At 44.0% G+C, this 16,101-nt stretch overlaps 1 protein-coding gene across 2 annotated transcripts in view; it reads left to right on the forward strand.

Moving 5' to 3' along the window:
* Positions 1-16,101, forward strand: part of NPSR1 (neuropeptide S receptor 1) — an 814,072-nt gene that overhangs the window by 524,759 nt on the left and 273,212 nt on the right. For both annotated transcript variants that reach the window (XM_073549960.1, XM_073549961.1), the window contains exon 6: positions 7,370-7,446. In XM_073549960.1, coding sequence (XP_073406061.1) covers positions 7,370-7,446 — 77 coding nt within the window. The remainder of the gene's footprint in view (positions 1-7,369; positions 7,447-16,101) is intronic.

Here is a 16,101-nt window from a genome sequence, read left to right on the forward strand (position 1 = left end):
TCATGGTCGACGGTACTGGCACAGGGCCCCTCATAGTACGCTGGTGTGTCTGACGGCGAGTGGGCCCCCCACCGTCAGAGAAACTGTTTTGTACTATGAGGGGCCCTGTGCCAGTGCCATCAGCCATCTGTGGACCCATCCAACTGTTCAGAGCAATGACACTTGCCCGGGTCCGCCAGCTGTGGACCCCAGACATTGGGGGGGTGGGCAGCCCACTTAGGGAGGTTTAAAAAATGGCATATGTTGATGTGTTGGCTGGACATTCAGCTGCTGCAAAGGGCGGAATTGGTCAAGTCCGAGGAAGAGGAGGACAAAAGCGAGACAGTTTTCTGGCAACCTATGTGTCATCAGGGGAAGGTGGGACAAAATCCTTTGAAACCCATGCATGGTTCATTTCAATGAAGGTTAGATCATCAACATTTTGGGTCGACAGACGGGTCCTTTTTCTGTCAGGATTGATCCAGCAGCACTGAAGACTCTTTCAGATAGCACACTAGCAGCAGGGCAAGCGAGTTCCTGTAAGGCATATTGTGCCAATTCAGGCCAGGCATCCAGTTTAGAGGCCCAATGGTCAAAGGGGAATGACCTGTGAGGGAGAACATCGATTTGGGAGGAGAAGTAGTTTGTAACAATAGTTGACAACTGCTGTCTCCTGTCACTTTTAATCGATGCAGTATTAGCTGTCATGTTAGCGGTACTTGAGAAATCATTCCACAACATGGTCATTAAACCCCTGTCTCCAACGCCACTTCCGCTGTGTGCAACACGAACACCTCTTCCATTGTGCCCACTACAGCTCGTGGGAGAACCAGCACCGCTGCTGTGTGCTGGGAAAGCTTCAAACAAACGGTTTACCAGAGTTGCTTGTTTGTTAGCCAATATTATCTCTAGGTTCTCCTGTGGCATGATGTTGTGTAATTTGCCTTTGTAGTGTGGATCGAGGATGCTGGCCAGCCAGAAGTTGTCATCCCTCATCATTTTGGCAAAGCGGGGGTCACGTTTTAGGATCCGCAAGGCATAATCGCACATGTGGGCCAATGTTCCAGGTGTCAATGATGCACTGCCAGTGGTGGGTGGAGGAGCACTTTCTGGCAAATCCACATCCCTACAGTCACGCACAAACACTGTACCTTACCTTGGAACGCCAACATTTTCTCTTGCCCCCTGAGAAGCATGCTCCTGCCCAAAATAATCATCCCACTCATCCTCCCCCTCCTCTTCCTCTTCTTCTTCTTCCTCCACCTCGTCCAGGACAGTTCCCTGACCAGACAATGACTGACTGTCATCAAGGCTTCCCTCCTCCTCCTCCTCCTCCGCTGCAAACGCCTGATCCTTAATGTGCGTCAAACTTTGCATGAGCAGACGCATAAGTGGGATGCTCATGCTTATGATGGCGTTGTCTGTGCTTATCAGCCGTGTGCATTCCTCAAAACACTGAAGGACTTTACAGAGGTCTTTCAGCTTTGACCACTGAACACCCGACAATTCCATGTCTTCCCTCAAACTGCCTGCCCGTGTATCCTCCCACAAATGCATTACAGCCTGCCTCTGTTCGCACAGCCTCTCAACCATGTGCAGGGTGGAGTTCCACCTTGTTGCAACGTCTATGATTAGGCGATGCTTGGGGAGGTGGAGCAATCGCTGCAGCTTCTGCATACGAGTGGAGTGGACGTTTGAGCGACGGGTGTGTGAGCACAGTCTTCGCACCTTATGGAGCAGGGATGTTAACTCCGGATAATTATTAAGGAAGCACTGCACCTCCATGTTCAAAGTGTGAGCCAGGCAAGGTATGTGTGTGAGTTTTGCACGAGCTATGGCTGCCACAAAATTACGGCCGTTATCACTGACTACCTTGCCTGCCTCAAGATGTAGACTGTCCAGCAATGATTCAGTTTGTCGCTGCAAGTAGTTGGCCAGTACCTCCGCGGTGTGTCTGTTGTCGCCCAAAGACATCATCTTTAACACAGCCTGCTGACACTTAACACTAGCTGTTCGATAGTGGGACACCTCGTGTGCAACACTGGCAGCTGCGGATGGAGTGCTCATGCGACTGCGCTCTGTGGACGAGCTCTCGCTGATAGAGGAGGATTGATTGCCTACAGCCAACTGTTTCCTATACCGTGGGCTAGGCAGCAGTGTTCCACCGCCGCTGTCCCCAGTGGAGCCTGCATCCAACACATTAGCCCAGTGCGCAGTGATAGACACATAATGGCCCTGTCCATGCCTACTGGTCCATGCATCTGTTGTGAGGTGCACCTTTCCACTCACTGACTGTTTTAGTGCATGGACAATGCGGTCTTTCACATACTGGTGGAGGGCAGGGATGGCTTTTTGAGAAAAGAAGTGCCAACTGGGTAAGTCATAGTGTGAGACAGCGTAGGCCATGAGGTCGTGGAAAGCTTTGCTTTCAACCAAACGGTAGGGCATCATCTCTAATGAGGTTAGTTTGGCAATGTAGGCGTTCAAACAAAGTGTACGCAGATGAGAGGATGAGTACTTTCTTGTCCTACTCAGAATGTCTGGTAGGGTGAGCTGGATGGGAGAGCTGCATATGGGGGAAGTAGCGGTGGACCGGACGGAGTGAGAGGGGGTTGGTGATGATATTGGTGGTGATGGCCTAGATTCAGTGTTGTGTTGCAAAACCATTGTGATTCCCTGAGTGCTTTGGCCTTGCGACGACACCTTCACATTTAGTACTGGTGGTGTGCTTAACGGTGGCGGTGGTCTTTCAGTGGGCGAAGTGATGGAGCGTTGCTGGCTACCTTCAGTCGGAGCAAGTGCACATGTGCTACCTGAGGTTTTGTAGTCCGTCCACGCTTGCAAGTGCATGTTGATTAAATGTCTAAGCATGCAACTGGTATTCAAATTTCTTAGTTGTTTACCTTGGCTAAAGGTCCTTCCGCACTTCTTACAGGTAACCTTTGCCTCATAAGTAGGATTTTGGACAAAGAAGTGCCACACTGCACTCTTCCTACTATGGTATACATTTTCTGGCCTTGCACGCTGTGCTAAGTTGACCGTCTGGCCAAGCTGTCCTGCAACTCCTTTAGTTTTTGTTCTATGTTTTTGGACAGCTACAGGCCTGGCAGATAACCGCTGCTGTGATGTCAATGCCTGCTGCGGATCCTTCTCCTTATTTGAACTATTGCCAGCGCCACCCTCCTCCCCCAATGGATGCCAATCCGGGTCAAGAACTGGGTCATCCATCAGCTCCTCTTCAAAGTCATCTGCACCTTCCTCTTTACCTTCCTCTGTGTCACCGTGTAAGGTGGTATAGTATGCGGGAAGGGGCACCTGAGTTTCATCAGGGTCAGATTCTGGCTCAATAGGCTGCAAGGGCAATGTAGTGCTCTGGGTCGATATACCATCAGAATCTTCTAGCAGTGGCTGTGCATCAGTGCACTCCATGTCAGATTCATCTTGGACTGGGGAATTCTGGATTTGACTGGATAACCCAGGCATGGTACGTGAAAAGAGCTCCATAGAGTAACCTAAAGTGTGGGCTGCCGCATCCTTAACTTTTGGTGGGGGTGAAGGACACAAGGAAAGGTGTTTTTCCTGTCCAGAACCCTGCACTGACGACTCCGTGCTTGCAGGTTTCGAAACATTCAGAAGAGGAGGCAATAGAGCTGGTGGCTTTTTCGGCAATGTACGCCAAAACCTGTTCCTCATGCTCCGGCTTTACAAGCGGTTTTCCTACTCCAAGAAAAGGCAACCTTACAGGCCATCTTGGGCCAGACGATGATGCAGCCTCAACACCTCCTGCCTAAGCTGCTATTGTGCTTTTGCCAGAACCAGCCAATGCACCACCACTATCAGTACCGGCTGCGCCTCCCTGCCCACGTCCGCGGACTCTTCCACCATACTTCCTCATGTTTGGGAAAATGTACCAAAAATACCAGCAGAGAGATGGTACTGTATGAGGAGTGTCCAGCTGTGTAAGGTGTATTAAAAAAATTAAATCTACACGTATACTGTATATTTTGTTAGTCACAGACGCTCTCACAGTATGCTGTAAGGTAGCTCTGTTATTCAAGTAGAGGACACTCGCTTTGCAGCCACAAAACCAGGTCCGGCACGCGTTTTCCATAAACAATCATAGTCCATGCGGTTTATTTAGCATCATAAACCCATAGCAGCAACATAAACTTCATAACATCAGCATAGTGTCCATGACAGAGTTCAGCTCTGTAATCCCTGTGGTCACACAGGTAATGCACACACAGGCTCTTCAGCCTCAGTTATCTCACCGACGTCAGGGTTTCCTCATAGTTCCTTCATCATGCTGCAGACGTCCATTCCCTCCAGGGAATCATCAGGCACGTGCAGCCATTCAACACAGCATTCCTTGCTGTCAGGAAGACAACCCCTATCTCTCCCAGACAGGGCCTTCCAAAATGGACCAACCAGGTCCCTGCATTTACCTCAAGTGACCTACCCTGGCCACCTTATATGGTCCGTAGCCACCCCCACTGGGTCACATGGCTATGACCTCATCACAGGTCCTTGAACCACTCATACATACTTTACTAGCATTTTTAAACACCCCCCTGGGTGGGTTTGTAGGTAACTAGTCCCTGACACATTGAACCAGCACCTCAGCATTATCACTGCTTATCAACACACATATGTCTCCATTTCAAGGCCACCCACCTTGAGATACATAACCATCATTCAGTATTCTGCCATTCATCCACTCTCCTGGGACATCCACACAGCGCCCCCTAGCAGACACAGTGGTTACTACACCACAATGTATTGGACTGTAGTCCAACAAGAAGATATACAGAACTGTATCAAAAGTGTACAGCTGTATACGTTTTTTGCGTAACTAACAATCTCCGTATATGTATTTACGGAGTGTCACACACACACGCTGACTCTGTATAGATATGACTGTAATGCAAACGGCAGATATGCAATACTGTTTGAGAATCGGACAGCTCTATATGGTGTCTGTATGGAAAATTGTCAATCTCCGTCTATTTGTATATGGACTGACACATGCTGTCTCTGTCTAGTTATGACCGTGATCAAACAGCAGATATGCAAAACTTTTTGAAAAGAGGACAGCACTCTAAGGTGTAGGTCTGGAAAAACTGAAAAACTCCTCGGCTTTTTCTTCCTGAGTCACACCCTGATAGCGTCTACTTGTCCGTGATACCAGCTGGTACACGGTAGTGTGTGAGGAGCGTACACTCCTATACGGTGTCTGTATGGAAAATGGTCAATCTCCGTCTATTTGTATAGGGACTGACACACGCTGTCTCTGTCTAGTTTTGACCGTGATCAAACAGCAGATATACGAAACTTTTTGAAAGGCGGACAGCACTCTAAGGTGTAGGTCTGGAAAAATGGAAAAACTCCTTGGCTTTTTTTTCCAGAGTCACACACAGATAGCTTCTATTTGTCCATGATACAAGGCGGTACACGGTAGTGTGTGAGGAGTGTACACCGCTATACGGTGTCTGTATGTAAAATTGTCAATCTCCGTCTATTTGTATAGGGACTGACACATGCTGTCTCTGTCTAGTTTTGACCGTGATCAAACAGCAGATATTCGAAACTGTTTGAAAAGCGGACAGCACTCTTAAGGTGTAGGTCTGGAAAAATGGAAAAACTCCTTGGCTTTTTCTTCCAGAGTCTCACCCAGATAGCTTCTACTTGTCCGTGATACAAGGCGGTACACGGTAGTGTGTGAGGAGTGTACACCGCTATACGGTGTCTGTATGGAAAATTGTCAATCTCCATCTATTTGTATAGGGACTGACACATGCTGTCTCTCTCTAGTTTTGACCGTGATCAAACAGCAGATATACGAAACTGTTTGAAAAGCGGACAGCACTCTAAGGTGTAGGTCTGGAAAAACTGAATAACTCCTCGGCTTTTTCTTCCAGAGTCACACCCAGATAGCTTCTGTTTGTCCGTGATACTAGGTGGTACACGGTAGTGTGTGAGGAGCGTACACCGCTATATGGTGTGTGAAAAAATGAACACTCGGTAACTGTGCAGAAAAACAGAATAAATGTAGGAGTGCTTTGAAAAAAGCAGTTTGAACATCAGTGTGCACACAGCAATGCAGCTAGCAGGTAGCCTTAAAAGGCAGCCTAATCACCACCAGCGCTGCTACACACAACAAAAATCCTCCCCTTTCACTGCACACTAACTGTACAGTGAAAATCGCTATCAGCAGAAGCAGTTCTTTTTTTCTTCTTCCCTGCCTAACGTTCTCCCTGTTCAGAATCAGCAGCAGCACCTCTCCCTATTCTAAGATCGGCAGAAGTAAGATGGCGGTCGGCGGTCACAGCCTTTTATACCCACTTTGATGCCACACAAAGCCGGCCAATTACTTCAATGCCCTTCTCTAAGATGGTGGTGGCCGCTGCCCATGTCATCGCGTTGCCCACAGTGTGTGTCCACCTTCATTGGCTGAGAAAAGGCACTGGAAGCATTATTTGAAACGTGACTTTGGCGCTCTGATCGGCGACCTCATGGCCGACCTCACGCTATGGTCAGGTTTTGATCGGCGAAACCTGACTTTGGCTAAAGTCGGCTATTGTTTAATTTGACCGACCCGTTTCGCTCAACTCTATTAACAATCAATAAGATAATCATTGGAAAAATGGCAGCAACAACTGAATAGAAAAGTAATCGTAGATCTAGCAAAGGGTTCCATTTCTCAAATAACACAGCACTTGGATATCACTGCAAAAAATATAATTCAACACCTAAATTGACAACTACTCATTAATGTCTTGTATGATGGTCTCGTAATCTTTTTAAACTAAGTAACCTTCCTCCGTTATCAAGATGATGTGTTGTGAGTCATTATAAAATCATGATAGTCAATAATATGCAGTACATGTTTTGGCTGAAATCCTGTGTAAGTTATATGTCTCCTGCTTATCTGTGCACAGTTTGAAGAATAGAATAATTCTTTTTATCCCAGACAATGGTTTGCAATTATAATGACCCCAATCATGGAAATGTATGTTGCAAACCTGTCAGGAAGTGACAGCTGAGGATTTTCCAAGTGACTGTTATCTGAATAATTGTTCACAAGAGTATTGCTAGTTTACCTGCAGAATACATTGAGATGGGAGGGATTAACCTAGGAGCTGACATTCATTATTTTAAGCTGATATATACTCTAGTAGGTTATTAACATGTGAATCTTTGGGATTTCAGAATTTTGTTGCACATAAAAAGTGTATACAAAATGAATTTCATAGAGATCGGAAATCTGTGTCAGAACAGACTATTTAGTCAAAGTTTTATATTACCAAAGTTTGCTCCAAAATGTTAAAGCAATGTTATTGTACAGCTTTGAATGCTTTCATTTTTATATTTTCACATTATCTTTCAACAGTGTAATTTATTTCATTGTGATAAGAACTATATGGTCAAAGAGCAAGGCACATGCAGTTATCATTTCCAACTGTACTGGTGAGTCTTTCATCTTATGTTTCCTTTTTGTAAATTGTTTTATCATAAAAAATCACTGTGATTAGACTTAGATTGCATAAATGGATACTCCATTTACTACTGATTAAAGGGGTTGTGTAAGGATAGAAGATGTGCCTACTTTCTTTCAGAAATAGAGCCATTCTAACCATGCTTTTTAATGTCCCACATAACTCCACTATTAACACAGTGGATTTAGATCACATCACTTTTCCACATTTTATGTTCGTCTCTAAAATACATGATATTTAATTTGTTGTTTTTAGCATTCTATGCACATTATCCCATTTTGTCAGGCTAAATAAATGCTTGAATAAATTGTTGAAAATGTATTTAAAAATAAAAATAATGAAATATTGCATTTATATATTTGTTCAAAATATTTGCGTAGTACTTATAGTGGTTAGAGCCTCAAGTTCCCTATATTATGATGCTACAAGTTGGGGGACAACTATATTTTGTATTTTTATCCTAATCTTGTTGATAATTCATTTAAGGACTGCCATGTTAGCAGTGTCAGACTGGAGAACATTTGCACCACCAGAGGACTTGATTCTCAAGGCTCACCTTTCATCTATCCAAACCCAATACAATATCATTAAAGGGGTTTTTTGAACCAGAGCTAATTTTGCTCAGTCTCTGTGTCTTAAGGTATTGTCAAAAGATACACAATGCTAGGATTCAGCTCTGCTTGCCTGTTCAGTCAGTCATCACCTTTTTGCTTACAAGCGATTTGCATACTTGTGGTCAAATGCAGACTAGCTACGCTAAATACTGATGTTGACACATTGAGAGAGGCAGAACTTAGTTGACATATGACCACAAGAATGAAAATCGTACATTAACGATCAAGTGACAACAGAACCTGCAAGCAGAGCTGAATCTAAACAGTATGTGTGCTAACGCTCTTAGATTTGGCATGAAACAGTGCCTGTAGAAGAATATCCCTGAACTGGAAAACTCCTTTAACACCTAATGACAGAGCCATTTTGCAGCTTAATGACCAGGCCAATTTTTACAATTCTGACCACTGTCACTTTATGAGGTTATAACTCTGGAACGCATTAACGGATCAAGCTGATTCTTAGATTGATTTTTTTCGTGACATATTGTACTTCATGTTAGTGGTAAAATTTCCTCAATATGACTTGTGTTTATTTATGAAAAAAACAGAAATATGGCAATTTTGTTTAAAATTTTGCAATTTTTAAACTATAAATTTTTATGCCCTTAAATCAGAGAGATATGTCACACAAACTTCTTACTAAATAACATTCCCACATGTCTACTTTACATCAGCACAAATTTGGAAAAATATTTTTTTTGTTAGGAAGTTATAAGGGGTAAAAGTTGACCAGCGATTTCTCATTTTTACAACAAAATTTACAAAACCATTTTTTTTAGGGACCACATCATATTTAAAGTCATTTTGAGGAATGCATATGACAGAAAATACCCAAAAGTGACACCATTCTAAAAACTAGACCCCTCAAGGTGCTCAAAACCACATTCAAGAAGTTTATTAACCCTTTACGTGCTTCACACGAACTAAAGCAATGTGGAAGGAAAGAACTAAAGCAATGTGGAAGGAAAAAATTAACATTTAACTTTTTTTTTCCAAAAATTGAATTCAGAACCAATTTTTTTTATTTTCACAAGTGTTAAAAGAGAAAATGAACCAGAAAATGTGTTGTGCAATTTCTCATGAATACCCCGATACCCCATATGTGGGGGTAAACCACTTTTTGGGTGCACGGCAGAGCTCGCAAGGGAAGGAGCGCCATTTGACTTTTTCAACGCAGAATTGGCTGGAATTGTGATCGGATGCCATGTTGCGTTCGGAGAGCCCCTGATGTGCCTAAACAGTGGAAATCCCCAACAAGTGACCCCATTTTGGAAACTAGACCTCTTAAGGAACTTATCTAGATTTGTGGTGAGCACTTTAAACATCCAAGTGCTTCACAGACGTTTATAACGTAGAGCCGCGAAAATAAAAAATCATTTTTTTCCACAAAAATGATCTGTTCACCCCCAAATTTTTATTTTTACAAGGGTAACAGGAGAAATTATACCCCCAAAGTTGTTGCGCAACTTGTCCTCAGTACGCCCATACCCCATATGTGGGGGTAAACCACTGTTTGGGCACACTGCAGAGCTCAGAAGGGAAGGAGCACCGTTTGACTTTTTCAATGCAGAACTGGCTGGAATTGAGATTGGACGCCATGTTGTGTTTGCAGAGCCCCTGATGTGCCTAAACAGTGAAAAAAAACCCACATTTTGGAAACTAGACCCCTTAAGGAACTTATCAAGATGTGTCGTGAGCACTTTGAACCCCCAAGTGCTTCACAGAAGTTTATAACGCAGAGCAGTAAAAATAAAGAATTGCTTTTTTTCCTCAAAAATTATTTTTTAGCCCGCTATTTTTATTTTCCTAAGGGTCTAAGGGTAACAGGAGAAATTGGACCACAAAAGTTATTGTGCAATTTGTCCTGAGTACGCCCATACCCCATATGTGGGGGGACCACTGTTTGGGCGAATGGGAGAGCTCGGAAGGAAAGAGGTCCATTTTGGAATGCAGACTTTGATGGAATGTTCTGCGGGCATCATGTTGCATTTGCAGAGCCTCTGATGTGCCTAAACAGTCGAAACTCCTCACAAATGACCCCATTTTGGAAACTACACCCCTCAAGGAGCTTATTCACAGTTCATGGTATATCTTCTGGCGGCAACAGACGGTCTCCGATTTTTACCCATTGAGCAAATTAGTCCATATACTTGTGTAGTCAAAGTCCAAGGAATTGCGTGCAGTCTATTAACAAGGATGATCTTCAGCGTGCTTTCAGGCAAAGAGGGCCACGAAGAACAGTCCTGAACACAGCCCCCATTCCTGTGCCTACGCACAGCACTCAGCTTAACGGAGCCCACGGCCTCAATGGCATGCCCGTGTGAAGCCGACTACAATATGCTGCGGTGCCGCGCCCCCTGCTTCCGAATCACTAGGTCTGTCCGGTCTCCTATTCCTTCCCCTGGACAACCTGGGACGCAGCCTCAACAGTTCCGGACCCGGCGCAATAGAGGTGTCCGCAGCCCGGTCTTTCTCCTTACATATACATGAACGATGCGAGCTACGATACTCATTCCCTTAGTGCTTGATCAGATGAGTGTACAGTATAAGGATGGTTTCACAAGAGTGTATGCAAAATTGTTCTTTTTTCACCCAGAAAAAAATGTTTTTTTTCATCTGTATTGTCTTCTGTATGCAATCTGCATGCCATCCGTGTGACCATTTTTTACCACAGTAGGCAATCCGTATGTCCACTTTGTACATCTGCATGGCATCCATTTTTTACAAGAAAAACTTAGTAATTAATAATCAAATACAGTTTCCTATCTGTATAATTGTATTGTTTCTATGAAAAGCATATGACATATGGATGGTAACCCATATGTGATCCATTTTTTATTTAGACATTGAGTTATAATGAGCAAATCTGTTCCAGAACACAGATCAAAGAGGTTCAAGCTATGATTTGTTTACACTCAGACTATTGGTCCATTTGTAAAACTGTTCATGTGAAATATCACATTGACTTGTATTGGTCCATATGCTATCAATTTTGCATACAAACATTACACTGACATTTAATACATTTGTGTGAATGAGCCCTAATATGAACAGGTGCTGTGATAGTAAAGACCAGACAGCATACTGACCAATGCCACTCAGTAGAGTTGCTCAGTTCATAGTTTTTGACACAGATCAAGTGTCTGTGTTAAAAAATCACAGCATGTACTATTCCCTTCTAAGTTTCAGATGAGAATTGCTCATTCAAAACTATGAGAGCACAAAAAAGGGATACCACACAGAACATCAATGTGGCTACTCGTATATGTCCATTATTTTCTAGTAAACTATTTGATCTTGTCCATTTTTGAATGTAGATGAATAAAAACAGATCATAAATGGATGTCAATTGATGTCACGTTAATGTAAAAAATGAACATGAAGATGACAATATGGATAAAAATCATTTGAAAATCATTTGAGTTTCTAGAAGAAGCTTGCGAGATTTTTCATACATTAAAACCAACAGCCCGTAGATAATTGTATCTTTCTGTCAGATATTGCCAAAATATAGTTCTGCTAAAATGCAGTGTAATGACCAGAAACAGAGTCCTCATGGTGTGTATATAATCCAATATCAAAATATATAAGAAGGAGCAAAATTCACACAGTGAGAACAATAGTGTTCATATCAAAGCGTAATCAATACAATAAGTGGCTGTAGACTGGCCTGGGAGTGTGAGGATGACAGGGAACGTGGTGCAGTGAGTGGAATGACACTGTGTCTCTGTACAACAGTGCCAGAGGTTCTTCCATGGCGATCCTGTGAGGAAGCCAAACCAGCTGTGTGTGAGCTGGAGGAAGAGGCTACAACACGAGCTGAAGAGGTGGTAGGTGGTGCTGTAGGTTGGCCTAGGTCTTCAGTGTGTCTTTGTAACTCCACCACGTGCTTGGTCCGCACATCTTTCCACATATTTGTGGTATTGAGGTTGCTGACACTTTTCCCTCTTTTCACTTTCTGATTACACAGATTGCATTTGACAAAGCAAATGTCATCTGCAACTGTGTCAAAAAAGGACCAGGAACTGCAAGTTTTGGGAGCGCCCGTATTGGGTTTTGGAAGAGGCATGCTCCTAATGGGTGCCGAAGTGGAGGCTACAGGCAACCGAGTCTGCCCCCTCCCTCTCCCTCCTTTTTTGGCCGTTCGGGGAATCTCTTCCTCAGAGCTGCTCCCACCACCTTCCTGTACCTCACGCCATGATGGGTCAAGGACATCATCATCTACACTAACCTCTTCAGACGATGCTTCTCCAGGGTAGTCTCGACAGCACAGTAAGCACCAGAAAGTGGCACCTGAGTCTCATCATCAGATGCGTACTGAGGTGTGCTGACCATAGGCACTGGCCCACCCGCCTCTTCAGATTTAGAGACATAGCTGTTGCACATCACTGCATACTACCTCTTCTTCAAATTCTCGAATGCTGCTTGGCTGGCCCCCTCTTTCCAAGCCAACAGATTCAGAGAACAGAAGTAGAGATGGCTCCTGCCCAGGGCTCTCTGACTGCCTGGGCAATTTGGCAGGTGGTGAAGAGACAGATAGGTGTTCTTCAGTGCTCTGGACCTGAGAGGATCTGGAACTAATTGAAGTCGATGCGTTAGCTGCCATCCATCCGACAACAGCTTCACTTTGTTCGCCCCGCAGCAGTGGGGTACGGCGAGCTCCTACAAAGCAGCGCATAAAGGACTGTTCCCTGGTAAAACTGGGTTATGCTGAGTCACTGGTGCCCGTAGCAGGCACAGAATCCCCACGTCCTCTCCCTGCAGAAACTCCATGCCCACGACCACATGCCTTACTCCCTGCCTTCTTCATCTTAGTAGACTGATAAAGATAGGCAGAAAAGTACTAAGGGCTTAGTGTGCTTATTCCTGAACAGCTGCTAACAGGTATAAGAATCACTAATTTTATAAAGTGTGGACTAGACTTTAATATGAGCTAATGTGGTCTACACAACTGTAAAGTGGAGTGTTTGGTGAACTTTATTAACTTTTTTTTTCTCCACGAAAAGGCACTGGATGTGCCCAAAGATGTAAAACCGATAGTATCACAAACTTTTTGTAGCTATTACAATGCAGGAAGGTAACCTACAATGCAATAGATGAGGCTCCTAAAAATAGGCTAATACTAATCTGGCTGGGGCTGCAGGGCACAAGTCAGCAGAAAAGCTCCTCTATCTACTCCTATATAGTGTTTGCAAATATTCTAGCTGGATACAGATGGAACCACACTAATAGGAGAAATCTGGAAAAATGAGCTGCACTAATGCAAAAAAGGACAATGTATGAGGTAGTGATGCACGCTGAGCGGACTACAACCAGAGGTCGCTGCAGAACACACTACAGCGTGAGCTGCACTCACACACAGAGACCTCGCAGACAGCCGTGAACAGCACTGCAAGGCTGCAGAAAAGTTCCTCTATCTACTCCTATATAGTGTTTTCAGGCAATCTAGCTGGATACGGATGGAACCACACTAATAGGAGAAATCAGGAAAAATGAGCTGCACTAAAGCAAAAAAGGACAATGTATGAGGCAGTGACGCACGCTGAGCGGACTACAACCGGAGGTGGCTGCAGAAAACACTATAGCATGAGCTGCACTCACACACAGAGACCTCGCAGACAGCTGTGAACAGCGCTGCAAGGCTGCAGAAAAGCTCCTCTATCTACTCCTATATAGTGTTTTCAAGCAATCTAGCTTGATACGGATGGAACCACACTAATAGGAGAAATCAGGAAAAATGAGCTGCACTAATGCAAAAAAGGACAATGTATGAGGCAGTGACACATGCTGAGCGGACTACAACCGGAGGTGGCTGCAGAACACACTACAGCGTGAGTTGCACTCACACACAGAGACCTCGCAGACAGCTGTGAACAGCGCTGCAAGGCAAAAGAAAGCTTCTCACACAGCGGTTGCTAAAGTAGCCTGGGTAAAGCACAATAAAGCAAATCGCTAGCTCAAGCTGTCCCTCAGAGTCAGAACAGCAGCGTCCTGTCCCTAAGTAATTTCACAGCAGAGTGAACCCAAAATGGCGGCGGCGGCTTTTATAGTGCATCATGACATCATTTCAGCAGCCAATCACAGCCATGCCATTAGTTAACATGCCTAACATGCATAACAGGATGTGCCCACACTTCTTAGGATTCCTCATTGGCTGAATAAAATCAAACTGGCTTATTGCATTATGGGAACTTCCGATTCCAGTATTCGATATTCTAAAAGTATTGGAACTCAGTATCGGAACTCCGATACCACGAATATCGGCCGATACCCGATATTACAGTATCGGAATGCTCAACACTAATCGTGCGGCAAGCAACATTCAGCTGCATCCTGCGACTTCTATCATGGCGCGGAGTCTTATCCGATTAAAAACACTCATTCCGAGCATAGGAAAGTTGATGGAGTAAATGTTGTCTTTTTTTAACCACATAGATGCCATTGTCAGCACTAACCATGCTCCTAATAAGATACTGTAAGTGGACAGAATCGAAGCTTCCTATAACCCATACCATTTCTGCAAAAGATAGACTGTGTTACAACCAGCTCTCACATGAAAACATGCCAGGAACATAGCTAAGGGAAACCAACAATATTCTAGGGTACTGTTTCTCCTTAAGGACAGCTAGCTTGTAGTGTTTATAGCAGTGGATCTTTGGAATACATATAAGGGTAGCTTCCAGGGATCACATTTTTATGTAGAACTAATAATAACATTCATGAAATTAGTATTAACATGGAATTTCAAGTCTGAGAGACACAGGAAATACAAAAACAATATATGACAACCTTTGGAACCCCAAGGAATAGAATTATTTTTATAGATGCCTCTCAGAAATTATAGAAGCATCTAGCTATCTGGCAGATCTCACAGCATCAAACACCAACTCAAAAATGTACCATGTACCTTCATTAGCATATAGTACCGACGAATAAAAAGGTACAAAGTTCACTGTACAACGAGTTAAAGCATGATTCATCAATAATATATACATTTGGATATGCTTGCACTTATGTGGGTAGGATGTATTGAAGCACACTCAACGCATTTCACCACAACAATGCCCCTCATCGGGAAGGGTAGTGTATAGAAAGCAGGATGTTATTATAATGTGAATAAAGAAATGAGGAGGGATATGTAGTTATCAGCAGTCTTAAGCGCACCTCTGTCATGATGCTATGACACTAAGGAGGAAGTGCACAATGCTTGCATCACACAGTCATATCTCGGCCAATGACAACATGCTGTCTGCTACTAAGGAATCTCAGCACCATAGAACCACAGCTATACAGTGGCAGAGCAGTGCATGCCTGATATATACTCACGCTTGACTATAAAAGAAATACTATTAATTCTGTGTATTATTATAGATCTTTTAGTTGGATGTCAATTATTATCTGTAACGTACATTATGAATAACATTTAAAGTTAAACATATATTACAAAATTTGTAAATTACAACTGGTGATTTTAAAACACAACTACTGCTCAGGATCCTCTTTTTCAGATGTCTCCACATTTATCCACATTTTTAGATTCATCTATATATATAATTGGCTTAAATTGTCTGTCATCCACTTCCTTCTGGATGTCCCCGAATCCCACAATCCACCACGCTGCACATGAAGTACACCGACCGCCATTTTGCAACCCCAAAATGATGCCACTCGGATCCAGGCCACCGCTGCAATCCCGACCACCGCTGGGATCCCAGATGCCGCTTGGATCCTGGCCACCGCTACGATCCCAACCGCCGCTGGGATCCCAGCTGCCGCTCGGATCCAGGCTGCCGTTGCAATCCTGAATGCTGCAGCGATCCTGACCACCACTGCGATCTCGGCCGCTGCTTGGTTCCCAGCCGCCGCTTGGATCCCAGTTGTTGCTCGGATCCAGGCCGCTGCTGCGATCATGAGGCTGTGAAAGGGGTGTAAAGAGGGGGTATAACGAGAGGGGTGTAATGAAGGGGGTATAATGAGAGTGTGTAATGAGGGGGTGTAATGAGAGGGATGCC

The sequence above is a fragment of the Dendrobates tinctorius genome, unplaced genomic scaffold (assembly GCF_039654945.1).
Source record: "Dendrobates tinctorius isolate UK_male_01 unplaced genomic scaffold, ASM3965494v1 ptg000162l, whole genome shotgun sequence".
NCBI classification, from domain to species: domain Eukaryota; kingdom Metazoa; phylum Chordata; class Amphibia; order Anura; family Dendrobatidae; genus Dendrobates; species Dendrobates tinctorius.